The sequence below is a fragment of the Salvelinus sp. IW2-2015 genome, linkage group LG23, assembly GCF_002910315.2.
Source record: "Salvelinus sp. IW2-2015 linkage group LG23, ASM291031v2, whole genome shotgun sequence".
In the NCBI taxonomy this organism is placed as follows: domain Eukaryota; kingdom Metazoa; phylum Chordata; class Actinopteri; order Salmoniformes; family Salmonidae; genus Salvelinus; species Salvelinus sp. IW2-2015.
This window is the reverse complement of record NC_036863.1, coordinates 43,174,398-43,201,936: the sequence shown is the minus strand read 5'-3', so window position 1 is coordinate 43,201,936 and position 27,539 is coordinate 43,174,398. Positions and strand designations below refer to the sequence as shown.

Here is a 27,539-nt window from a genome sequence, read left to right as displayed (position 1 = left end):
GCTCTCCTTGGCTAATCTAGTGCAGGGCAACAGAGATGACGCTGTATTGATCACAGATGATATCCCATCAAATTCACCTGGCTACTCCGTGAAATGGATCTAGCGATCCTATAGCTATTCCCAGGTTTTACATAAATCCAGGTTGGAAGATTCCCGGAATCAGGGGGGAATAAATAGAAGATCCGGAATCCTCCAACCAGGATTTATGGAAAACCTGGGCATTTTGAGAAGGTTACCAGAATTCTGCAACTCCAGTTGTAATGAAGACGGTGAGTTCTTCTTATTGGCTCTTGTTTTCAGCTGGAGGCAGGATAGAGGGAGGACAGAGCGAGATGGGTTGAGGTTTTCCATACAGTTCACTAATTCCAAAGAACACATCTGCTACTGCTGGTGGGTTTGATTCGTCAGGGGTTTACGGTTTACTTTTAATAAGTCAGATGCCCCCGTTATTTCCTACTTTTAGAGACAACAACAACAACAGACAACCATGAGGCATTAGACTAGACGACAAAGTCAAGTGTGATCAAACAAACATCCCTTAGTGGGGTGCAGGGGTGAAAAAAGTAAATATAAAGAAATAGAGCCCACTCACTCATAAGCTCCACCACATACCTTTATTCACAAACATACAACGTTTCGATCCTGCATGATCTTCAACAGGTTATTCAAATCAGAAGTGTACTACACACCCATATTTATAGACATAAGGACAAGCGCAAATTAGAGCGGTCTATACATCTTTAAGTAGAAAAGGTCAACACACAATATATACAGTGTATATATATATACAGTACCAGTCAAAAGTTTGGACACATCTACTCATTCAAKGGTTTTTCCTTATTTTTCCTATTTTCTACATTGTAGAATAATAGTGAAGACATCACAACTATGAAATAACACATGGAATCATGTAGTAACCATAAGTGTTAAACAAACCAAAATATATTTGAGATTTGAGATTCTTCAAAGTAGCCACCCTTTGCCTTGATGACAGCTTTGTACACTCTTGACATTCTCTCAACCAGCTTCACCTGGAATGCTTTTCCAACAGTCTTGAAGGAGTTCCCACATATGCTGAGCATTTGTTGGCTGCTTTGTCTTCACCCTGCGGTCCAACTCATCCCAAACCATCTCAATTGGGTTGAGGTTGGGTGATTGTGGAGGCCAGGTCTTCTGATGCAGCACTCCACCACTCTCCTTCTTKGTCAAATAGCCCTTACACAGCCTGGAGATGTGTTGGGTCATAGTCCTGTTGAAAAACAAATGATAGTCCCACTAAGTGCAAACCAGATGGGATGGTGCATTGCTGCAGAATATTGTGGTAGCCATGCTGGTTAGGTGTGCCTTGAATTCTAAATAAATCACCAACAGTGTCACCAGCAAAGCACCCCCACACCATCACACATGCTGAGATCATCTGTTCACCTACTCTGCGTCTCACAAAGACACGGTGGTTGGAACCAAAAATCTCAAATTTGGTCGTGTTTCTTGGCCCAAGATAGTCTCTTCTTGTTAGTGTCATTTATTAGTGGTTTCTTTGCAGCATTTCGACCATGAAGGCCTGATTCACACAGTCTCCTCTGAACAGTTTATGTGGAGATGTGTCTGTTACTTGAACTTTGTGAAGCATTTATTTGGGCTGCAATTTCTGAGGCTGGTAATTCTAATGAACTTATCCTCTGCAGCAGAGGGAACTCTGGATATTATTTTCCTGTGGCGGTCCTCATGAGAGCCAGTTTCATCATAGCGCTTGATGGTTTTGCGACTGCACTTGAAGAAACTTTCAACGTTCTTGAAATGTTCCTCTTTGACTGACCTTCCTGTCTTAAAGTAATGATGGACTGTTGTTTCTCTTTGCTCATTTGAGCTGTTCTTGCCATAATATGGACTTGGTCTTTTCCAAATAGGGCTATCTTATGTATACCACCCCTACCCTGTCACAACACAACTGATTGGCTCAAATGCATTAAGAAGGAAAGAAATTCCACAAATTAACTTTTAAGAAGGCACACCTGTTAATTGAAATTCATTCCAGGTGACTACCTCATGAAGCTGGTTGAGAGAATGCCAAGAGTGTGCAAAGCTGTCATCAACCAAAGGGTGGCTACTTTGAAGAATCTCAAATATAAAATATATTTTGRTTTGTTTAACGCTTTTTGGTTACAACAYGATTCCATATGTATTATTTCATAGTTTTGATGTCTTAACTATTATTCAATAATGTAGAAAATAGTAAAAATATAGAAAAACCCTGGAATGAGTAGGTGTGTCCTAACTTTTGACTGGTACTGTATATATACACTACCGTTCAAAAGTTTCGGGTCACTTAGAAATGTCCTTCTTTTTTTTAAAGATAAGCAATTTTTTKGGTCCATTTAAATAACATCAAATTGATCAGAAGCACAGTGTAGACATTGTTAATGTTGTAAATGACTATTGTAGCTGGAAATTGGAAATGGGTGATGTTTTATGGAATCTCTACATAGGCGTACAGAGGCCCATTATCAGCAACCATCACTCCTGTGTTCCAATGGCACGTTGTATTAGCTAATCCAAGTTTATCATTTTAAAATACTAATTGATCATTAGAAAACCTTTTTGCAATTATGTTAGCACAGCTGAAAATTGTTGTGCTGTATAAAACTGTCCTTCTTTAGACTAGTTGAGTATCTGGAGCATCAGCATTTGTGGGTTCGATTACAGGCACAAAATGGCCAGAAACAAAGAACTTTCTCCTGAAACTCGCCAGTCTATTCTTGTTCTGAGAAATTAAGGCTATTCCGTGCGAGAAATTGCTAAGAAACTGAAGATCAAATTATATTTTGAAAGAGGAAGCAAAGTACTTTGAGTTTGAGTTTGTTTGAGTTTATTTAATTTTTACAGGGACAGTGCACATTAATCAACGTTTCAGTAAAAGTGTCGGTTTTAGCCAGCCGGCTAATTTTCAACCGCAGTCCCTGGGCAGGTTATTAAAAACAATTACAATATAGAAAATCATTGAGCAGTGAGCACACGCAGAGAAACATAGGACAAGCAAGAAATAGCATACAGACAGCGCAACATAGGACAAGCAAGATGTAGCATACAGACAGAGCAACATAGAACAAAAAGCAGCAAGACAAAATTCATAAAAAAATTTAAGCATAAGTTTTCATTTCAGTTTCCTCCATCTCCACTAACCGAAGTTAATTGTAAAAAAAAAAGTTATATTAATAATGTAAAATTCACAGCTGTACAGAAAGACTCATGTGAGGGCCACATTACTTATTGATTCAATTAAAGCCTTTAAGTCTGGGAAAACTCCAGGGCTGGATGGCATACCAGTTGAGGTATATCAAACGTTTTTTGATGTACTCATCGTACCTTTATTAGCATGTTTTAACCACTCCTATTAAACAAATCTATTATCAGATACTCAACAAGAAGGTCTTATTTCACTATTACTGAAACAGGACCCAGGTGGTAAATATAAAGATCCAGTCCATTAAAGATCCAGTCCACCCAGCTCCTAGGCCTGTCACGATCGTCGTAATGAGCGGACCAAAGCGCAGTGTGATTGAAGTTCCACATGTTTATTACGGTGAAACTCTAAACAAAAACAATAAATGTTTACCTATCCCACAAACACAGGTGGGAAAAATGGCTACCTAAATATGATCCCCAATTAGAGGCAACGATTACCAGCTGCCTCTAATTGGGAACCATACAAAACACCAACATAGAAATATTGAGCTAGAACATCCCCTAGTCACGCCCTGACCTACTACACCATAGAGAACCAAGCGCTCTCCGACTAGTGTCGGTGGCGGCTCCGGTGCGGGTTGTAGTCCCCCCCCAGACCCCGAATCCGACCATGGCTCCGGGCTGAACGCCGTGCCTGGACTGCACACCGGCGCAGAGGAGGGCTCCGGCCCTGGAGCTGGGTTGGACGCCGTGCCTGGACTGGGCATCGGCGCAGAGGAAGGCTCCGGCCTTGGAGCTGGGTTGGACACCGTGCCTGGACTGGGCATCGGCGCAGAGGAAGGCTCCGGCCTAGGAGCTGGGTTGGACGCCGCGCATGGACTGGGCACCGGCGCAGAGGAAGACTCCGGACTTGGAGCTGGCACCGGAAGTACCGGGCTGGGGARACGCACTGGAGGCCTGATGCGTGGAGCCGGCACAGGTGGCACCGAACTGGTGACACGCACTTCAGGGAGAGTGCGGGGAGCTGGCACAGGACGTACCGGACTGGGGAGGCACACTGGAGGCCTGGTGCGTGGAGCCGGCACAGGTGGCACCGGACTGGTGACACGCACTTCAGGGCGAGTACGGGGAGCTGGCACAGGACGTATCGGACTGGGGAGGCGCACTGGAGGCCTGGTGCGTGGAGCCGGCACAGGTGGCACCGGACTGGTGACACGCACATCAGGGCTAGTGCGGGGAGTTGGCACAGGACGTACCGGACTGGGGAGGCGCACTGCAGGCCAGGTGCGTGGACTGGTGACACACACTTCAGGAAGGGTGCGGAGAGCTGGCACAGGACTCACCAGACTGCTGATAGGCTCTTCAGGTCGGATGCCGTTCAGAACACACCTACATAACATTTCTCTCATCTTTCTCTCTCCCAACTTCTCCATCACCTCCCTGGTGATGGAGAAGTTGTCTTCAGGGTGAGTACGGGGAGCTGGCACAGATGGCACCGGACTGATGACCCGCTCTTCCACTCTCCGCTGCTCCGCCGACCACCCCTCGTGCCCCCCCCAAAATAAATCTTGGGGTTTCTGTGGCCGCGGTCCCTGGCGTCGTCGCTGTCCTCCCACCTTCCTTGGTGTCTCCTTCCAAGGAAGGGTCTCACAACCTCCCATAATTTCTTCCCAGGTCCAAAACTCCTTTACCTCCGTGACGGAGGTGCTGCTTGGTCCTTGCTTGGTGGGATATTCTGTCACGATCGTCGTAATGAGTGGACCAAGGCACAACGTGATTGAAGTATGATCCCCAATTAACCATACAAAACACCAACATAGAAATATTGAGCTAGAACATCCCCTAGTCACGCCCTGACCTACTACACCATAGAGAACCAATCTATGGTCAGGGCGTGACCAGGCCCCTTAAACTTCAGTGTTGTGATGCAATAATTCTAGCAAAATACATTGCGCATAGAATTAAAACGGTATTGTCAGATATTATTCATCATAATCAGACAGGTTTTTTACATGGACGATGCATTGGAGATAATATAAGACAAGTACTGGAAACAATAGAACACTATGAAAAATTTGGGAAACCAGGCCTGGTATTCACAACTGACTTTGAAAAGGTTTTTGATAAAGCACAAATGGAATTATGTATGCATGGATTATTTCAATGTTGGAGAATCTCTTGGGTTAAAGTTATGCATAGTAACCCTAGGTGTGAAATAGAAAATAATGTAAACTTCTCAGAAAGTATTAAACTGTCAAGAGGAGTAAAACAAGGTTGTCCACTATCGGCATATCTATTTCTTACTGCCATCGAAATTTTAGCTATTAAAATCAGATCCAACAATAACACCAAAGGGCTAGAAATCCAGGTCTTAAAAACAAAAGTGTCATTGTATGCTGATGATTTATGTTTTCTTTTAAATACACAATTTGCATCCCTCCATAGCCTCATAGAGGATCTGGAAAAATGTTCTAACCTTTCTTTATGTGTACTGTATTACGTATTRGATCACAAAAAAATCTAACTTTTACATTACTGTGTAGTTTACWCCGCATTCAAATCCCGAAATAAATAAATTCTCACAACAATACATTTTTATAGAAAGTTAGCAAAAATAGATTAGATCTTGCTACCATGGAAAGGAAAATACCTGTCTATTTGTGGAATAATCACCCTGATTAACTCTTTAGTCATATCCCAATTTACCTATTTGCTTATGGCCCTGCCTACACCAAAGAACTTTTCTCTTTAAATTATATCAGCAAAAAAKATTACATTTTATTTGGATTGGTTAATGGCATGCCAGACAATTTTTTTAAAAACAAGCCATATAAATTTGGTTGAAATTTCAGTTTAATCCACCAGAAAAGACCGAACAAATATTACAACAAACATGGTTAAACTCAAAGATACTCATTTATATTTAAAAATAAATATTTAAAAAATTGTATAATCTTTGTGAATGATATCATAAATAGGACTGGTGGAGTTATGTCACACATACAGCTAACAACAATATATGGAAATGTTTTGCGCAAAAATGGAAGAGTCAAATGGAAGGGGGAGAAAGTAAGGAACTTGTCTGTCGGCCCTGCATTAAAGACCATAATTGGTTAAAGAAAATTGAATATCAGTTTCATATAAGGACCAAAAAATTGACAGCTGTGCCATACAGATTGCAAAATAGTTGGGAAGAGATTTTCGATGTACCGAWTCCATGGCACACGGTTTATGCATTGATACACAAAATGACACAGGATTCAAAACATTATGCAAAATTAATGCAACCAATATAATGTTATATATATGAGGGGTACAAYCATCCCAGCTCTTAAGATTTTGCTACAAAGAGACAGAATCATTAGATCATTTAGTTTTGGTACTGTCCATATGTAGCTTGTTTTTGGTCGCAGGTTCAGGAATGGCTGAAAAATTGCAACATTTACCTAGAGTTAACTCTGCAAATAGCACTGCTGGGTGATTGAAAAGTCATAGTCAATTGATCAATAGTTTAATAATRGTCTTAGCAAAAATATGTATCTTTAATTTACAATCTATAGACACTATGAGAATAGAAAGGTTCAGAACTTTTGTGAAACATCACAGCACAGTTGAAAAATATATTGCAAATAGAAATCAAAACTGGATGGTGTTGAGAGATAGATGGGAGGGGTTGAGAGTAGTTGAAGGATGAGACTAAAAACAAAATAAAAGATAACGAATGTAAAATATACTGTGTTTGTAAAATGTGTAAACTATGTAAACGGCCCTTTTTCAGGACCCTCTTTCAAAGATAATTCGTAAAAATCCAAATACGCGTTACACAGATCTTCATTGTAAAGGGTTTAAACACTGTTTCCCATGCTTGTTCAATGAACCATAAACAATTAATGAACATGCACCTGTGGAACGGTCGTTAAGACACTAACAGCTTACAGATGGTAGGCAATTAAGGTCACAGTTATGAAAACTTAGGACACTAAAGAGGCCATTCTACTGACTCTGAAAAACACCAAAAGACAGATGCCCAGGGTCCCTGCTTATCTGCGTGAACATGCCTCAGGCATGCTGTCAAGGAGGCATGAGACTGCAGATGTGGCCAGGGCAATAAATTGCAATGTCCGTACTGTGAGACGCCTAAGACAGCGCTACAGGGAGACAGGACGGACACTGATCATCCTCGCAGGTGGCAGACACGTGTAACACCTCACAGGATCGGTCCATCCGACATCACACTGCGGAACAGGTAACAGGATGGCAACAACAACTGCCAGAATTAACCACGGAACACTCATCCCTCATCAGTGCTCAGACTGTCCGCAATAGGCTGAGGAGAGGCTGGACTGAAGGCTTGTAGCCGGTTTGTAAGGCAGGTCCTCACCGACATCACGGGCAACTACGTCCGCCTATGGGACAAACCACCATCGCTTGACCAGACAGGACTGGCAAAAAGTGCTCTCCATGACGAGTCGCGGTTGTCTCACCAGGGTGATGGTCGGATTCGCGGTTATAATCGAAGGAATGAGCGTTACACTGAGGCCTGTACTCTGGAGCGGGATAATTTGAAGGTGGAGGGTTCGTCATGGGTCTGGGGCGGTGTGTCACAGCATCATCGGACTGAACTTGTTGTTATTGCAGGCAATTTCAACGCTGTGCGATACAGGGAAGACATCCTCCTCCCTCATGTGGTACCCTTCCTGCAGGCTCATCCTTACATGCCTCTAGCTTCACAATGCCACTAGCCATACTGCTCGGTCTGTGCGTGATTTCCTGCAAGACAGGAATGTCAGTGTTCTGCCATGACCACGCAAGAGCCCATTGAGCACGTCTGGAACTGTTGGTTCGGAGGGTGAGGGGCTAGGGCCATTCCCCCAGAAATGTCTGGGAACTTGCAGGTGCCTTGGTGGAAGAGTGGGGAACATCTCACAGCAAGAACTGGCAATTCTGGTGCAGTCACGAGGAGGGATGCACTGGCAGTTCTTAAGCAGCTGGTGGCCCACCAGATACTGAGTGTTACTTTGGATTTTGACCCCCCCTTTGTTCAGGACACATTATTCCATTTCGTGTAGTCACATTTCTGTGGAACTTGTTCAGTTTATGTCTCAGTTGTTGAATCTTGTTTGTGTTCATACAAATATTCACATGTAAGTTTGCTGAAAATAAGCAGTTGACAGTGGAGAGGACGTTTCTTCTTTTGCTGAGTTTTATATATTAAAATAATATATTCATAAAAAAATATTATATATAGAGGGATTGGAAATGATGCAGACAATTACATTGTTAGAAGCCATAATCTACATGCAATATTAAAGCTGATCCCCGTGCTCAAGGGGACATCAATAGATGTTTCACCTCGTCAGCTCAGGGATTTGAATCGTTGATATTTTGGTCACTGGCCCAACACTCTTAACTGCTAGGCTATACCTACCACCTAGGTATACAGATATTTTGTTAACAGGTCACACGCTTTTAATGAAATTCTGGAAAAACCCCTGGACCTAGGGAGGATGACAACCTTGTCAAACTGTAGCAATCTTGTACTTGTTAATATGAAATATATTTTAAAAYTAGACTTCCCTTTACACTGACACAACCACTGCAATTGGACAATAGAACTCAAAGGGCCGAGATGCTTTATGCARGTTTGCGYCATATAGGCCTATGCAACTGCAAATAAAAAGTAACACASGGTCWATTTATTTMATCAGTATTGTGTTGTWTGATTARTTTAAGTTMATCATTTTGGATTGAAAAGGTMAAGGCTGGCCTAGCCAGCCAGCCCATGTTTGAATATAGCTGAAACAAATGTTATCACATTCACATTTTCTCCTAMCACAAATAAATGGGCTATAATTACACTACATAACATTACCACTTCCTTTACCCCGGCCAGAGGGGACAGGGCACATTGGCTATAGCCTACATAGCTGCTGGCTGTGGTTGTTAACAGTAGCCTAGTTGATCAGACTGAGAAATCGTCTTGTTAGCTTCCCATACAGTTTAGGTGTAGGCTGCYGCAACATTTCAGTGAAGTGTTCTTGCTTGTGTATGTCGGGACTGATGCGTTATCACATTTGCTAAATAAAGGACAGTGGTCCTGTGGGCACGTTGTGCTTTTCTAGATGATGTGATTTGTGCCCTGCCTGCGCAACCTGTGATTTCTGTGAATCTTATTGGTCAAGACAGAGCAGAACGCACAGAAGCTGCAGCACTCCAATAGAAAGCACAGATAGGCTTACATAGTGCGCGAGATGACAAGTCAAGTCACACAGCTCAAGGCCAAGTKAAGTCACRAGTCATAGATGCTCAAGTAGAAGTCAAGTGGCAAGTKTTTTTTCTTTTTTGCCAAGTCAAGTCTCAAGTTGGAAAATTTACGAGCCCACATTTCTGCATTAAATTAATTTGATACACGATGATACACCAAGGGGTGGCTCAACTAACTTTWTGGCTCAGCTTACCCCACTCTCCCCTATATATTTTGTGTGTCACCCTTTTCAACTTCAACAGACTGCCCAAATTGGTGGTTGTCCTATGTCTATAAATATGCATGTGGCAGACTTCCAGCGAAATAATCGGACGAAGATCCTTGCAGATTTGAAACATTGTTTGTTTGTAAATAAAGGTAGGTGGTGGAKCTTATTAKTGTGCRGGCTCTATTTCTTTTATAAGACGAAACACAGATTTGAAGTATGCACTTGCACTATCAATCGTAGCTACCCAAATATATACAGCAACACAAACGTTACCATGGCATTTAAACTAAGCTGCCCTTCTCTGGTATCTATGGTATCTGCCCAGGCAGAGTGAGAGTTACTGGGCCAAACAGAGCAACTGTATCAAGCCTAGACAAGCGAGGACACACCTGATACTGATGGACTAAACGGAAAACAGGACAAATGATTTACTATCAGGGAAGCATCGTGACAACAGTTAGCCTTTAACGGAGTAATTTACAGCTCGCACTCATTAGCTCAAAGGAAAACCAACAATCCGTAGCCATTCATCAGGCTGACATGGCCTCTCCTTAGCGGAGATGGAAAACATGTCAATCCACCGCCTATGCTGGGGGGGGGCACAGCCCCGAGGAGGAGAGAAAGGGGTCTGTCTGTCAGGGTCTGAGATTGCGTCGTCCTCAGGCACTAATATCAGACTTGATCGCACCTCCACAAAGCACTCTGAAGTCCTTACTCTTCATCAAGGCTTTGTGCCGTTGCCTGGCAACGCAGGCCCTGTGTCTCTCCAAGCTACTGTTTGTCCCTGCCTAAGGAGAGTGATACATGGCAAACAGGACTATGGGGAGGGGTAGGTGATACCTGCCAATTGGCGGGTAGTTCTAACCAAATACCAAACATGATCTATGGCAAAATATGTATAAGTTCAGAGATAGCTTGCTGACAGAATTGGTTAGAAATTCCCAATGCACTGTGCAGTAATGTAGTGGCTGTCTGGAAGCCTACCTCGTTGTACGACTACCTCCTGCTTTGTATTATCTGCCAGGGCTAGTGCAAATTCAAATCCCAGGTGCAAAGCTTCTGTCCACTGATGGTATAAGAGAGATAAGGAGTCTGAAGAGTCCTTTATAAATATAAGAGGTCTCAAATGTTTGCAGTATGTGTTGGCCTCTAAGCCAAACTAACTGTGAACCATAATCTCCCAATATACTAAATGAAGCCATGTCATTTGAAGGGAAGCTGAACAACTGTGGCATTACTGCTGTAGGGAGAGTGCTTTATTTACATTTTTTCACATCCTTTTTCTCCACAATTTCATGATTACGATCTTGCCTCATCGCTGCAACTCCCCAACGGGCTTGGGAGAGGCGGAGGTCGAGTCATGCGTCCTACGAAACATGACTCGCCAAGCCACGCTTCTTAACACCCCCTGGCTTAACCCGGAAGCCAGCTGCACAAACGTGTCAGAGGAAACACGGTTCAACTGACAACCGAAGTCAGCCTGCAGGCACCCGGCCCGCCACAAGGAGTCACTAGAGTGCAATGAGCCAAGTAAAGCCCCCCCGGCCAAACCCCCCCTTGTGCGCCACCCTATGGGACTCCCGGTCACGGCCGGTTGTGACACAGCCTGGGATCGAACCCCAGGCTGTAGTGATGGCGAAACACTGCGATGCAGTGCCTTAGAACTGTGCCACTCCGGAGGCCGGGGAGAGTGCTTTCTGGGAAAAATATGAATGTGCAATCCACTGTGTTCCTAGCTAATCCTCTTTTAATCAACCTTCGCTCAAGGTGTTGATRTTTCCAGCTGAATGACTCTGAACCTCCAGTAAAGTACAGGCCAGGGAGGCTGAGGGAGAAACTAACAGATGGGTCTCAGTGCTTCCACTGACAGCTCTCGCAGAGCACTGAGCAACATCAACATTCGTATCAAACCATGTCATGCTACTATTGTCCTTGAAATGCAAACTTTATTTTCTACTTCATAGATTTACAAAGGTTTTTCTAAAGGTTTTCTAATAACAACATTGTATCTTCTGGGAATATTAGCAAAAAAAGAAACCTTAGCGAAGTGTTTCTTCACCAGCCATGTGCAGCTCAGCCAGAGGCAATCTGTGTTTCTGCGGGCCAATGCCATGCTCCAGTGAGAACGTTCCTGGGTTTTCTGAGCTGTATCTGGCCTTCTCAAGACTAATGGGAGCGTTGATTAACTACACAGAGCTGGAATCAAACTGTTGCTCTGTACTGAAGTTCGAAACTCTCTCTCTGCCTCTCGTCGAGCCTCTCCTCATACCAATGTGGCAAGTAGATCAGAGAGTCAGTTTCCCAGCTTGAGTACATCAACAATACCTGTCCCGGTGACAGTATGACATGCCAGAGAGAAGGAGTGAGCGTGCTTATTGTGAAGACCTGCTAATGGATGGATATCATGCTGTTTACAGCAAAGCCATCAGTAACATCTCCTCAGAATGATCTGTGAATGTTCCCCACCATACATKAAATAACTCCCTCTCTTCCTAGCATAGAGAAGGGTCTGGCTCTAGAGCTGATTATTATTTAACTCTATTGTGACAGCAAGTTCATACATGCCCCTCCCAGGAAATGGAAATGTCTCTACATTTCCTGGCCCCTCCCAGCTTGCCTCCTCACCCATGGCAACAGGTGCTGCTCAGACAAGACAATACTGGTGGAGCAGCTACACAGTCAGTAGTCTCTYTCGCCAGACTCAGGGAGATACAGTGGCTATCTGTGAGAAGAGACAACACAGTCAGTATAGAGTTTAGTCTGGGATCCAGTTTAATATTGCATCCACAAGACAGAACCTCTATCTATGTATTCAACTGTGGCCAAAGACAAGAGTTATTGGAAATCATACCATTCATAATAACCCTTACAAAAAAAGATTGCCATATAACTGCAGTATGCTGCTAATACTGTGTCCAAAATAAAAAAGAATTACTGCAGGATTTAACAGTGTAACTGCAATTACAGTTATTCTGCAATTACTGTATCCAAAATACAAGTTGACTGCAGTTACTGCACTTTTACTGCAGTTTCAAAAATGCTATATTTTTTTGTAAGGGAACCTCAAATTAATTGTAGATTTCTAACTAATTGCAAATGGACACCATCTGCTGGCTGCCCGTCAGTTAGTTACAGACTTTCTGATGGAAGAAATGTTGCATATTTATCCAACCTATTGTACTGTATGTTCCAAAAGGCAATTTTGTAAAACYAGGAATAAACTAAATTGAGATTTACCTTGAAATGGAATCTGTCTCCCAATGTCACTCCTGTCCGTATAGGCGTCTGCAACTAGAACAAGACAAATCCCATTACCACAGAGATAATCTCAGTTACCCAGAAGTAAAATTCTATTGCGAAAGTTTGTCATGTCCTGTTTTACTTCTGGAAATAGAGTACTACAGTATGAGTCATAATACCCATAAAACCTAGAGGTCAAAAAAGGAAATGGTTCCAATAATTTTCCCACCATTCATTTTCCCCATAGTTTTTATTAGAAACACTTAACATAAGAGCTGTGTTCTGTGTAGGCTTACCCTGGCGTGACGTTTTGATAACCATGTTAATCTCTCTAGGACAAGGTGACCTTTAACAATATATCCACCTGTATGTACCTCCAAAAACTAAATTATTATTAGCTGCTAAGATGTCTATCATAAATAACTACAAATGCCATGATGAACTGGACGAGATTGATGAATCGAGGCAGAAGTAAGAATCTCTGGATTMATTTATCCAATGTTAGCTAATTGTAGTAATGAATGAATGGGCTACATGTCTTTAAATGGACAATTCTGTGAACTGTCTTCTGCAAGTTTTAAATTGACATAATACCTGTTAGCAAAGGTGTCAGCTAGAAATTACATGCAGGAGCTTTCAGGGATTTCTAGTCTTGCATGATGTCTACTTTGATGCTAATTAGCATTTTCTAATCTGAGAGTAAATAGAGCCGAGTATATTGATAAATCACCTTGTCCAAGAGAGATTTACATGGTTATCAAAACATCACGCCAGGGTAAGCCTACATAAGACAGACCATATTTGAAGTATTTCTAAAATCCTCTATGGGAAAAATGAATGGTGGAAAAACTATTTGAATCACTTCCCTGATTAASCACTAGGTTTTATGGGTATTATGACACCTCCACTGTGGGTGCTCTATGCCGATAACAATTGCGATTACCTTTGTACGAAGGAAGGAAGCGAAATCTAATCCTTCGCAAACAGAATATCTTGGCAAAACTCCCTTCCGCTAATTTCACCCATGTTTATCATGGCCGTGAAGCAAATTTTTGTTTGTTTTCATGATAGACAATTCTGACTTTGTGGCTGTGGAATCTAGTGGAAACTGCTTAACATCCTTGATGCTTAAGCACCGCCAATGCCCAATCCTGATTCATCCAAATAATCAACGAATACCCAAAACCAGGAACTACTGCTGCTCGTAATCACAAAATTCTAAACCTTGACAGAATCGACATTTCATCTAGTTGTCACTAGTTACAACAGCCAAACTCAAAAAATGGCTAGATTTTTAAAATTCATGAAAACAAAAATGTGCTTTTTGTTCTTGATTTAAGGTTAGGTTTAGGCATAAGGTTAGCAGTGTGACGTGGTTAAGGTTAGGTTTAAAATCAAATTTTAAGAAGACAAATTGAAGAAAAGGGGTTGGGTTTATGACTTTGTGGCAACAGTTTTATCTGTCCATGAGAGATTACCACACAGTCATTGATTCACTCACTCGGGTGTAGGACACGCACACAATAAATACAGTACACAAAGACAAACAGATATAGAATTTTATAGTCAACCAGAAGTAGGAAAAAAAATACAGAGGTGTAAAGGAAACAAGCTGACCCTGGTATAAACACAACTACTCAAGARAACCAAGACTAGAGGATAACAGTGAAATAATGAAGACCATGGTTTACCATTAGGTTGCTGTACATGTCCTAATATTACATTAAAAACAGCTGCCATGTTTTATATATCTATATTTTTTTTCAAATACATAACTCTTTAAAACATTGTGCAAGTGTGTTGCTGGTATTCCATAACTGGTAAACAAGAGTTGGTCCAGTGCATTACATAGTGACACATTACCTCTATACACTTAACTTTCAGCTGGCCACAAACCTAACCATTGCATTACTACTTCTACTTAAGAGAGAACGGTAAACAGATTGAGAAAGGTCCATGAAAAGGAGACAGATTCAAATGGAAAAGACAGGTAATTGTAAATTCTGCCAAAGCATTACAAAACAAGAAAGTCAAAAAAGTTGAATGTTTTAATTATTGCCAAGTTTGGGTAAACTATACATAAAGACTGAGTGCCAATTATCTGAAAGTCACATCAAATTCATATTTTGCCTATGAACTAGGACTGTGGTGGACATAGATGCACCAGTTATCAAACGTAACAGAGGTGAAGGCAAGATACCTACATTGCCAGGGATTAGTTGGGCCTAAATGATGTTAGTAAACTAGGCCGTGACTAGTGCCTGCCAAACATCTCCATTCCCACCCTCTAGTCTAGGGTCTGCCAACAGATCAAACAGCAGGGGAATAATGTRTGGGTCAAATGGTCATAAATGTTGGCTAAAATCAGTGGAACCTCAAAATGCTGCACATCTACAAGCAAAGAGTCTTTTACACCAGCCATCTCGTCAACATTGGCTACTACCCGACATACTCTACCTAACCAAAACCCACATCCGATAACAAGGTTCTATAAAGCTAAAAGTTGGAGAATATCATTTGGTGACAATGACAAATCTTTTATCTGTGACTGTTTTCTCTAGGATGTTTGTCAATTGTTTAAAATACTGTTCAAATCATGTTCTCTTAAATCAAAAGTTAGCAACCATATAAATCTATAATTCAGTGTGCCAACATTATCACAAAAATAAATTTGGTTTGAGAATTACAAAAGAAAAACTATGCGAAAAGAGACAAACCAATCATACATTTGTCATGATACAAACAATTCATGAAAGGAAACATGATACAATTTATTCACAATTTACAAAAAAAAAATCTATTTTTAGCTACAACACCATCAGCAATCTAATATAATTAACCAGATACATTGATTTTGATGTAAAACAAAAGAGGATGGTGGAAAATTGAAAGGGACAACAAAAAGGACCAAGACGGAACCCTTTCCGTTTTCTCCTGCTTGGTAAAATTCATAAAAAAATTCGAGTTTACAAAACAGCAAAAGTATCATTTAAAAAAAAGCCACATGAGTAGCTGCACTAGTGATCTACAATAAGTGCTTGTCAATCCATTGAATAAAAAAAAAACTGAATTCAGGAGAGCACAACAAAACACACAAATTGGCCTTAAGAGAAAATATCAATAATTTAAAACTGATCATATTTTTTCATGTAGCTGATCTTACTGTGGTTAGGAAACAAGCTGGGCCACGCCATAGCGCTGGCTCACAACAAGCTCAGAGCAATATTTATGAATAACATTTTATGCCCCCTTTAGTTCATTTTTTACCTTGATATTTTCCTGTACAGTATATAAGTGGACTTAACAATTGGCCTTGAAGTAGAATGCATCAAATGGCACTAGAGACAATAGAATATATCACTGTGGTCTAGCAGTAGACATACGAAAACACCTCAAAAATGAAACAACATTTTAAGAGAATTGCCTGAGTTGGAGTCAGTGGCCCTAGATACAACTATTTTACACTAGACTGAGGAAGAGGGGGAGGCTTCCAAGTATGGACCTCTGCATGATCGGGTTCCTCGAAAAGACAAAACAAAGGACATGATAAAAACCGATCTAAAAACACGTTAAGAGACAAGAGCGGCTTATAGTTTAAGCTGAACATTTTTTTAAAGCCCAGCAAAAACAGCCACTTTACCCGATTACTCTAAAATATCAACTAAGTGAGACAAGGAGAAAATATGTTTGATAGCTAATACAAAAAAAATATATATTCTAACGGTGTTTTCAATTTGAGAAAAATAGGAAGCTGTTCAGGTGTTCACTGATAGCACTGGCAGTGCATTAGAGAACAGAATCAGGGAGGCACGTTTTATGTTTTACTGCAAATTCCAAAGACAGATGTGAGAAAATAGCCAGAAACCTGCCTCTGAAATGCATTCAATTTAAAAAAAGTGGTTAAACCGGGAAAATGTAACCTGGTCAAGTGCAACTTGCAACGGCGGAAACCTGAAAAAACCTCTATTGTTTCGTTTTTTGTACAAGCTGGTCTTTTACATTTTCTTAACTTTAAACAATTAAAATGGATACAAATTTAGCCTTAATTTACAATACAATCATTTTTCTCCAAATCTGACCATACTTACAGGTACAAAATAATGCAGTGTATTAGGACTTCTGCAGTTCATATACAATCAATTTTAGCCCAAGTTCCTGTATCAAACAAATAGCTATTAGTAATGGAGAGGAATAACCCTGGATTGAAGAGTGGATGTCTTTGTAATGGAAGGTTTGCTACTGGCCTAAAAGACAGCACCACAGATCTGTCTGTTGGAGCATTATTTTTTTTTGTGGGGGGGGGGGGGTTATTTAAAGCAAGTTGGCCCCTGCTCAATTCCATTTGGCTACACAGCTATGGGGTCAGAGATGGGGTCTCTGGCATAAGACAACCTGTTTGGAAGCTGCCAAGTCAGACTGACTGTGACCATTTTCCCTTTCCAAATCCCTAAGCCCCATTGCTAAGGATCACTAAAGGTCATTCCCAGTGAATGACTGRTGGTTTTTGTAACATTTTTATATCTGATGCTAGATTCAAAATGGCTCTATGGCACGTGACTAAGGTAAAATTGCATTGCAATATTAAAAAGGCAGTCGCTTAATTTTGCGATGATGTTCAGATTTGTGATTAGGCCATAAAAAACAGAACCAGTCCGAGGTGTTAATGCTATGAGTCTAGATAAGTTACACGTATTATCACCCTAGCATCATACACTGAAATAGACATTTTACAGTAGTCTTTCAAAGAGGAGGTTTGAAAATGCCTTTGTGCTTTAGCTGCACAGAGCGATTGCGCCACTCAGTATAAAATGGAGCCGCTGAGCTAGAGGACAGGCTTTTAGCACCCGGAGAGGTGGTCTCAGAAGCAGCGAGTGCAAAAGTGCACCGTTTGGCCTGCTCTCTCCAGCACCTCCAAACCTACTACACTCTTTATGGCAAGATACGGCAATGCTAGGGAATGGATTTGGAGCGGCTGAGACTGATTCTGGTTAAAGCTGGTATATCGGCCTTGTGGGTTTATCTAGTTGATTGGTGGCGTCTTGAGATTTTGCCGCTTGCTCTGACTGGACTGTGGTGACATGAACAATCCCTATAGGATATAAAGAGAGCCACACATACATATGTGTGTGTGTGTATATACACATACGCACACACACTCCCAGTAATTTATTGGGTAAACCACCAACATTTCGGCACTGTGGTACTAACACCGAAACGTTGGTTTACACAATCAATTACCCTTAATATAGTGTGCAACTATTTTTTATAGCCTACAGTTTACTCGCCGTTAGTCACCAGCTCTTGCTTTTGACATGAAGAATCCCCCCGTAACAAAATCTCTCACTGGTGATAAGAGGTGGGAAAATACTCTACAGATGCATGCACTCCCTGTGGGCCTGATGGTATTGCCACACAATTTATCTGCAGGTTACGTAAAAACGAAACACCCAGGACTGCTACGTGGGATACGGTGTGAAAGAAATATACAACATTAAATTGTGCCCAGAAAATGTTATAAAGACGTATTGTTGAGATCGTCGTGAACTTTTGCTTCAGTTAAAATCCATGGGGGAAAAATGCTGGCCATATCCCACTCCTATTATTGTATTTTGATTGATACAGAATGTGTTTGTCGACTTTGCAGGAAAAATAGAACGAGGTTGGAGCAACAGCTCCCTCTTGTGGCTCGGAGAACTACCTGCGCCCTGGCAGGTGGATTCCATTGACTGATGACGGGTAGGAGAGGAGCAGCTCCAGTTGTGCAAACAGGGAGAAGTGATCGGAGGGGATGTGGGGGTGGGGACAGCCGCTGATATTGTTCTCATGGAGCCAGTGAGGATCCAGAGGACCCAGAACCCCCAACACATTGAGCGTAGGCTGAGAGTAGAAGATGTAGTCAATGATGCCCTGCACAGAGAGGAAAAGCACGTTAGATGGCGATACATTCACATCCCTGGCTGGGAGAAAATTATTCACCGGTGTGACCCAAGCTTTCATAATAACCCAAGTCTTTTAGAACAGCTCAAAACAACTGAGGAGCACAAATTTTACACCGACGCAAAAAGAGCRATATACAGAAGAGGGAAGACATGAATGTGACAGTCTCACCTTGAAGTCGAAGGTGTAGTTGGTGTAAGGCATCAGGCCGTTTTCGTAGGCACTCTTCAGCTTGAAGCTGTGGGTGATCCTGCCGTTGGACGTGCCATTCTTGCCGTTGCAGTTGAAGTTGGTCAGGCTGTCGATGTAGCGAAGCTCCTTGAAGTCCTTGTGGGTGCTGTCCACTCCGCCCGAGCTCAGGTACTCCACCACACCTGCACGCAGACACACACAGATCACCAGGAATTACAGAAAAGGCACTACAGTAGAGTACACGCACTCGATTTTCAGCTGACCCAGTACACACCAGAGTCGGGCAGTGAGTTGAGGTCAGCACACAGGACGAGTGGGACGGCATTTGTCTCCCCGGAGACTGAGGAGAGCTTGAGGCTGCGCGTGGCCTTCTCCACTATGTTTTTCACCTCAGACAGGAACATGACGGTCTGGACCACCTTGACGTCGGAGTACGCCGGGTCCCAGTGCATGTGGGCGTTGGCCACCAGGAGGAGCTGTTTCTCCATGCCGTGCAGAGACTTCCCCACTAGACAAACACACATTGGACAACACCAGCGTTTTGACATGGAAACATTTAAGCCATATGGAATTAATACTTTTTCGCTGGCGTATGTGTAGTCTGAGAAAGACTCACCAGACTGCTCCATCATCTCCTTGCGCACCTCTAGAAGAGCGGCCACACCAATGTTGTCCTTGGTCATGACTCTGTTGAGCATGGCCTCTGAGCCCTCAGAGTTCGCCATAGCCAGCTGGTTGAACTCCACCGTGTGTTTCTGCACCAGGCTGAACCTAGACAGCAGAGAGGAGAGGCAGAAGAGAMAGGTGAGTGCACTGTGCTGCCTCTGGGACAGCTTAAAAGGCTTTTCTGTAATGGCTGAATTTAGAATCATTACACCTCTGAAACACTATATTCAGAGCAAATGTCTTAAACATACTTGAACTCATGATCTAATCAAGACTGACAGGTGGCAGTGTGGCGTGAACTCACTTTTCGGTTCTGTAAAATATGGCGCAGCCGTCCACATGCTTGCGGTCACACTCGGACATGGTCCTGGCGCGGGACTTGGGGCTGAAAAAGCCCTCGTAACCCTGGTCCTTCAGCTCCGGTAGGAAGTAGTTGTAGTACTGCTCTGTTTCCACTTCCTGTTCAGCAAAAACCAGGACGATTCAGGTTCATCTTAATCTTGAAGGTGCATTATTCAAAGTGTATGACCTGTAACTATGGAGACGACATCGCAACCGCAACACGTGCTCTCTGACGTAAGACAACGCCTTAAATACTAGACCGATTGTCCCACGCATGTGTCCTATAATTCATTGTAACTTTCAGTATCAAATCGCATCAGCATCTGTCTGCCCACCTGTAGGCTAATGATGTCAGCGTTGCAATTCATGATCTCCTGCATGATGGACTTCTTCCTGTACTCCCAGTTAAGGGCCCAGGAGGGGCAGTAGCCGTAGAGCTGGCGCGTGGCATACTTATCACACAGCACGTTGTAGCACATCACAGAAAACAAGGCTAGAAAAGGACAGAGGGACGCAGACATGAGATTATGCTACAGTCTCTCATTAGGGCTCCGAACATGATCAATAACACACACACAATGTTCTTTGTGTTGATGTGTGCGACTTTGAATAGGTGTTGCAAGTGATTTGTAACAGTGGATGAGTTAGTTACCTGCTGTTCGTGCCCGGTCAGGCTCGGCCAAGACAATCCATGATCTGGGTGGGGGTTGCTCGGAGTTGACTGCGACAGAGAGGGGGAAAATGAGTAATCGTTACACTGCTCCCCAAAATACCATTATGAGTGATTCAAAGGAGAGTAAATACAACTTCATAGTGACCACTTGAATATGATCATCAAGATCAACTGACAGACCCAAGTCATTCCATTCACCAAATTTCAAAGAAAATAATAACTTATCTACCTCACTCAATTCAAAACAACAATATGCTTTTCCTGTATTTGAACTTACCTCGTTTGGTCCCTGCCAGATTGTCCAGAAGGTAGTTGAGCAGTTTCCTCGTGCCATCATGCTCCTGGTAGAGGTTCAATATTTCTTGTGCAAGTGGATTTCCTGCAGGAGGAGGACACAGTGTAAAGAAATTAGATATTACACAGATTCAATGATACAGAATGAAAACAATGACATCTATCATTCTATGACTTCTACTCTAGAAAWCAATTGGATGTGCAACCAAATCAGCATAAACAGATTATTATAAAAACTGAAAACGCAGGGTCAATGGAATCTGCATGCAAGTTTAAGACTCCATGAACAGAAAGACCAGCTTCAAATAATCAACTTCGATGCCAAAACGTAATGACTATCAGGGAAAGCTTACCTTTTAACCCCAGTGTTTGTAACTTAAACAGCTTTCCAAGCTCAAAAGGTAGAACCCGCAACTGGTTATTGTTTAAAAGAAGTTCCCTGTGGAAGAGGTAAGACAGACATGTTTTAGAAGGCTAGAGACAGTAGAGCRCAATAGGTCAAGATTCAGAAGACAACATTCAAGTATTCACACAAGTGACCGCTTCCTCCATTTCACCCAAACTGCTGCGCGCATCAACAAGCRTCTGCGTAGCAAGGCGCTAAAATAGAACTTGGTTTTTAGGAACATATACCCACGTGGGTGATTGAAAGATGAACTGAGGTSCACACACCAGTCGGTAGCGGAAACACACCTTAAAGTTGGTTGCCAACCGCCATATAAAGTCCACAGAAGACTGAAGGAGGAGAGATTACTAGAAACTAACTAGGTTCCCCCTTTTATCTGTGGATKAATTGTCGGAGTAGAGAACACAGGATTTTGTGTGACTCAAAATTCTACAATGATACAGGAAAAAAATTGACCTTGTGCATTTCAGGTAAAATAACAATCCAATGTTGACATCACAGGACAAATTAGTTACCAACAGCAAGCTAGCTAGCTAAATGTCCATGAATGTTTAATGCGTTTCAACCTGTCCCCAAATTAATATAGTTGGTTCAGAGTTCGTATTGATATTTTAACCTGCGTGTCCTGATTGCGTCTGGTGTGGATGGACAAAATCAACATGGGCGCGATGGTGCACGCACCCGGTCTAGTCAGCATGTCAATCAATAAGTATCTGTTCAGGCCATTTCCATGTCTACTCAGCCAGTTAATGAGCAATTTGTCATTGAGGGACAGGTGCAGGAGAGGGCATACACAAGAACGATACAAACAAAAACATACATTTCCTTGAAACAGAGTAACTAGCTATTACCAATTTCAATCACAGTGGGGAACAGAGGTCTAATACCACGCATGGGAGGCTGAAATGGCTCTTCATCCGTCTACTTTATAGAATGTGCTCTCAGCCCAAATCCCCTAGGGATGCTGAAATGGCATTGTTGATTAGATGAACAACACACTTAACACTTCCAATTATAGCGTAAATAGCTCAAAACAAAAAGGTTTGAAGCATGAACTGTGAAAGGGTTTAAATTAAATAGAAACCTGGTTAAATTACTACGCTATTGAAGAACAGCAAACTCCTGTCTTTAACAGGCCCAATCATCAGCTTTTAGTGCAAATAATTTCTCAYGTGGAAGACACAGCAATGTCGGTTCTCCAAACTAGCAGAGTAAACAACACTTAGCCTACAATGGACACAATTCAACTTGCACTATGACTGACCTGAGAGACACCATGTTGCCAAGCTCGGCGGGCAGGCTCCTGATCTTGTTGGATGAGAGGTCCAGGTACACCAGGTTTTGAAGTTTGGCAATATCGGGCGGGATACGAGAGAGGGAGTTATCGCCGATGTGAAGAGCAGTGAGGTGAGTCAACGTCCATAATGAGGTGCTCAGACTCCTCACTTTACCTGCCGAAACAAGTGGGGAAACCAGGGGACAAGAGAGTGACTCAGTGAAAACAGGAGTACAGAAATAGCCTTACTCAATTTAAATGGAAATAAAGAATACACTTATTAGGCCAACATGTGGAAGCCACCCCCCCCCCCCACCAGCACTCACCACTAATTTCGAGCTCAGCCCAGTATGACTTCTTCCCATTGGCTGCCTCCTCAGTGGACATTATTGTGTACATCCGCCTTGGGTCTGGCGGATCATATTTTTCCTTGGGCATCCCTRTAATACTGAAAAACACAAAAACAGATTGCATGATCAATTTGAAACAAAATGTTGAACCAGAAACATTGCATGGTCGATTTGAAACCATACCCTCTTAGATACATCCTAGAGATTGACTGACATAACCTGTGTAAGACTAATTGTTTCCCAAACTGGGGAACGCGCAATGCCGTCAGGGGTACGCCAAATAAAATATATATTTACCTTCACATTTTCAAAAACAGTCCATTTATATTTTCCAACGGGGCTATACATTTGGGTGAGTTTTCCCCCCCCCTCACCTGAGTAGCCCCGAACCATCTAGTGTTCAGCGAAATAACAACACAATATCAAACACAGGTAGCTTAGTCAATTAACATCCAATCACATTAACTGTTACTCTCTCGCAGGAATTCCACTAACGGTCCGTTATAAAGCCAACCGTAGCTGCTGCTCATTCCGTTTGCTCGAAAAATGGATAAATGCTTTAAAAAAAAGTAAGGCCGCGTCCATAGAGACCCATACCAGCTCTACTGGTAGTACTGCTACTACCAGCAATACTAAACCTGCACCTGTCGACGACGCAAGTTGTTCTGCTTCCACGAGCATATCCAATGATAGCATCAGTAATTCTACATTTGTTGTAAGGCCAGCTAGCATGGACACGGACAGTTGTGAATTTGATGCAGCCGAAGAGCTACTGCCCCCTTGCCCGGGAAAGCACAGGACAACAGACAGGGACATTGGACCATCGAAGAGGCGCAAATATGATGAGAACTACATTGGTTTGGGGTTCACTTATATTGGGAGTAGTGCCTTTCCTCAGTAMTTTTGCACATAACACACTGTGGCTATCTCACAACTCGATGAAACCCTTCACTCTTGCGCAGACATTTAGAAATAAAACATGCCAACTTGAAAAATAAGCCACAGGAGTTTGAGCGAGAATTAAGAGGATTTGAGTAGTAAGACATATATAAAAGCAACAGATAACATTAATAAGAAGGGGCTAGAAGCGTCTTATATGGTGAGCTASCGAGTGGCTAGGAGGCAAGCCCCATACTATTGTGGAGGACTTAATTATTCCTGCTGCTGTGGATATGGCTGGGACAATGCTGGGGGAAAGGCCAAAAAAAAACTACACAGACAATTCCTTCATCAAACACTGTTTCATGACACATCAGTGACATGGCAGGAGATGTTTTGAAACAATTACTGCTTCGCGTACAAGCAAGTGCGCATACAAGCTATGCGTTACAGCTGGATGAGTCAGACGCGGCGGCCCTGGCAAAGCTCCTGGTATATGTCCGTTACGTTTATGGGGGGGGTCAATTAAGGAGGACATCCTCTTCTGCAAACCACTGGAAACCAGGACAAGAGGATAGGGTATTTTTTAAGTACTGGACAGCTTTGTGACATCAAATAGACTTTGATGGTCAAGATGTGTTGGTATGTGTACTGATGGCACAAAAGCCATGACAGGGAGACATAGTGGAGTGGTAACGCGCGTGGAAGCAGTTGCTCCCGACACCACTGGGAACACTGCAGCATCCACCGTGAGGCTCTTGCTGCCAAGGGAATGCCTGACAGCTTGAAGGACGTTTTGGACACTACACTGAAAATGGTTAACTTTGTTAAAGCAAGGCCCCTGAACTCTCGTGTATTTTCTGCACTATGCAATGATCTGAGCAGACAAGCTTAAAGTTCTCTTTTACTGACCATAATTTTCACTTGTCTGACCGCTTGCATGATGACGAGTTTCTCACACGACTGGCCTATCTGGGTGATGTTATTTCTTCCCTGAATGATCTGATTCTAGGAATACAGGGACTCTCCGCAACTATATTCAATGTGCGGGAAAAACTGAGGCTATGATTAAGAAGTTGGAGCTCTTCTCTGTCTGCATTCTGTAAAACTTTAACTTAAATCAGAAGCCACTGCCAGATTTCTGGATAGGGCTGCGCTCAGAGTATCCTGCCTTGGCAAATAACACTGTTATGACATTGATGCCCTTTGCAAACATGTACCTATGTGAGAGTGGATTCTCGGCCCTCACCAGCATGAAAACTAAATACAGGCACAGACTATGTGTGGGAAATAATTTAAAACTGAGACTCTCTCCAATACAACATTGCAGAGTTGTGCATCCTTCCAAGCTCACCCTTCTCATTAACCTGTGGTGAGTTATTCGCCATGTTCAATGAACAAATAAGGTTTTATATGTAAGATGACTAAATAAAGAGCAAAATGATTATTATTTGTGACCTCGTCATATATAAGAGCTCCTTGTCACTTCCCATGAGCCAGGTTGTGACAAAACTCACACATTCTTATGTTTAATAAATGTATTGTATAGTGTGTGTGAGGCAGGCTTACAATGATGCCAAAAAACAACATTTCAGAGTGCGCTGACCATGGCTACACAGCTGGAGGTTGAATGTTTGAAGGGGTACACAGCTGGAGGTTGAATGTTTGAAGGGATACAGGACTATAAACATTTTGGGAACCACTTGTCTAACACATTTCCTAATACGTTTTCCTATTTCCTAACCAAATATGTACAAACCAGTAAAAAAAAAAAATCTGTGTTTAGCCTAAAGTTATTACAATTCGCCACTCATTACTTTTTGTTTTGCACATTTGCCACATTCAGATTAACACTGGGACATGAACAGATTGACACAGGCAGGGACATGAAGGCTGTACTAACACAGCAAGCTCTACATGTGCTAAATTAGGAGCGACCACAAAAGCACAACAAAAGCAGACTTGATAAGTAGCGCTATCGAGTAATGACAAAAATAGGATGTTCCTGAAAATCGCTGTACCTTTCTCAAACAACTTGTCCTCGTGTTGATACTGTGGTTAGCACGTTCAAACATTTGTTTCAATAAATCATTGAAGTCAAACTAGCTGATCTTGCTAGCTAGCTACAAACAAGCTGTAGCTAGCTAACGTTAGCATAAATCCCTTTTCAGCAGTGGTTATTGTTTTGAACATTTTGAGTTTTGATATCTGTAACGTTAGCTAGCTAACTGCACTAACGTTAGTTGGTAACTTAGTGGTAAGCTAACTAAGTATGTGCATTGTATACCTAACATTAACCACATAACATCCAAACGAAAATTGTGTAATAACTAAACGTTAGCAAATATGATAGCTAACTAGCTCTCTTTGGCTATTCCATTCTACTTGATTTTCATACTGGGTACAGACAGTAACGTTCAAATTATAGTCTGATCTCGTTTAATTATCTAACTAACGTCCGGAAACGTTAACTATGATCTAACGTTAGCTAAATTAGTTTATTTTAAGATATTCGACGTTTAATTTACTAAACCACACAGAACACAGGCAGACGATAAATTGATAGCTAGATGACAATGTATTTAGCTAAAGCGTCAATCCCCGTAAGTACAGCGACTTCTAGCTAGCTAACGTTAGTTGACTTCAAAGTCTAGTTAGCGCAACATATATCAATAATTAACAACGAGGAAARGTGACCTCGTGAGTTTGCACGTTTTGCTAATTTGCTTTAACTAAAACGCTAGTTGAGCTTAGATAGCTAGTTTGACAGCTAGCGCGCTAGGTACCCATTGTTMGCTAGCTAGCTTGGTTAGCTAGCTAACTCGGTTAATTTAACTGACTGGTGGGGTGTCTATGCTAGCTAATACATCTCACAAAACACACGACGTTGTTTTCGTACGCTTAAACAAATGTGTATCTTTAAATTAGATTTTGATGGTTTACCTGTATGAGCATACCAGTCAGCTATGGCGAGTGCGCGTTTCCTTTGTTTCTAATTCACTTCGTGTCAGCTGTTACCCACTGAACGAAAACAAGAATCATGGCGTCCGTTAGATTTGTGGTCTGTGATAACAACGTCGTAATTGCTTCCGAACAGTTTACGCTGGTAGTGGTACATACAAAACGGTTGTTGTTCCCATCAAAATGGGTTGTGAACATGGATCAAATGAATTAAATGATTTCATTCAACTCGTGGACATCCGATACAGTGTAACAGTTTACAGGTTCTGAGTCTTCAAATTAAGTTTTCAAAAATCGTAAAGCCTAATACATAATTTAATCTGTAGTACATTTCAATCCCCTTTGCATAAAACTTGCGACAAACTCAAAGTAATGCTAAATAAATGTAGCTAGGTTACTGTATACCAAATCAGTGCAATAGCAACTGTAAAGTCCTATTCTCACGATAATTGCAATATTTTCGGGCCCCAGTGGGGAGCAGCAGAGAACCGCAGATGGTAGAACTGACAGCGCTGTGCAATATCCATCAAGCCAAAAACATTAATTCTGAACAAATTTTTATATTCTGCATTTTTAATTGTAACCTGATGATGTTGTTAATTACAAGGTCTGTCAATTCCCAAGCCCATATGCCCAGACACCTTTTACATAAAGTCTGATACATGCT

General features: G+C 42.1%; 1 protein-coding gene across 1 annotated transcript; it reads right to left on the bottom strand.

Moving 5' to 3' along the window:
* Positions 1 to 14,441: 14,441 nt before the first annotated feature.
* On the bottom strand, positions 14,442 to 27,278 carry cnot6a (CCR4-NOT transcription complex, subunit 6a). Its single transcript, XM_023967676.2, has 12 exons — positions 26,855 to 27,278; positions 23,009 to 23,130; positions 22,671 to 22,857; positions 21,354 to 21,439; positions 20,984 to 21,085; positions 20,686 to 20,754; positions 20,369 to 20,526; positions 19,996 to 20,150; positions 19,642 to 19,796; positions 19,300 to 19,533; positions 19,005 to 19,207; positions 14,442 to 18,803 (listed from the first exon to the last, which is right to left on the bottom strand). The coding sequence occupies exons 2-12, from the start codon at positions 23,118 to 23,120 to the stop codon at positions 18,591 to 18,593; spliced, it is 1,674 nt and encodes a 557-aa protein (XP_023823444.1). The 5' UTR covers positions 23,121 to 23,130; positions 26,855 to 27,278; the 3' UTR covers positions 14,442 to 18,590.
* Positions 27,279 to 27,539: the final 261 nt, after the last annotated feature.

What these genes read in the sequence shown, in the direction of transcription:
- cnot6a (XM_023967676.2), bottom strand. Translation starts at nt 23,120, where the DNA reads ATGCCCAAGGAAAAATATGATCCGCCAGACCCAAGGCGGATGTACACA. An exon ending in TCTGGCAGGGACCAAACGAG is followed by an intron (nt 20,755 to 20,983) that starts GTAAGTTCAAAT and finishes TCTCTGTCGCAG; the next exon opens with TCAACTCCGAGCAACCCCCA. An exon ending in ACTACACCTTCGACTTCAAG is followed by an intron (nt 18,804 to 19,004) that starts GTGAGACTGTCA and finishes CTCTCTGTGCAG; the next exon opens with GGCATCATTGACTACATCTT.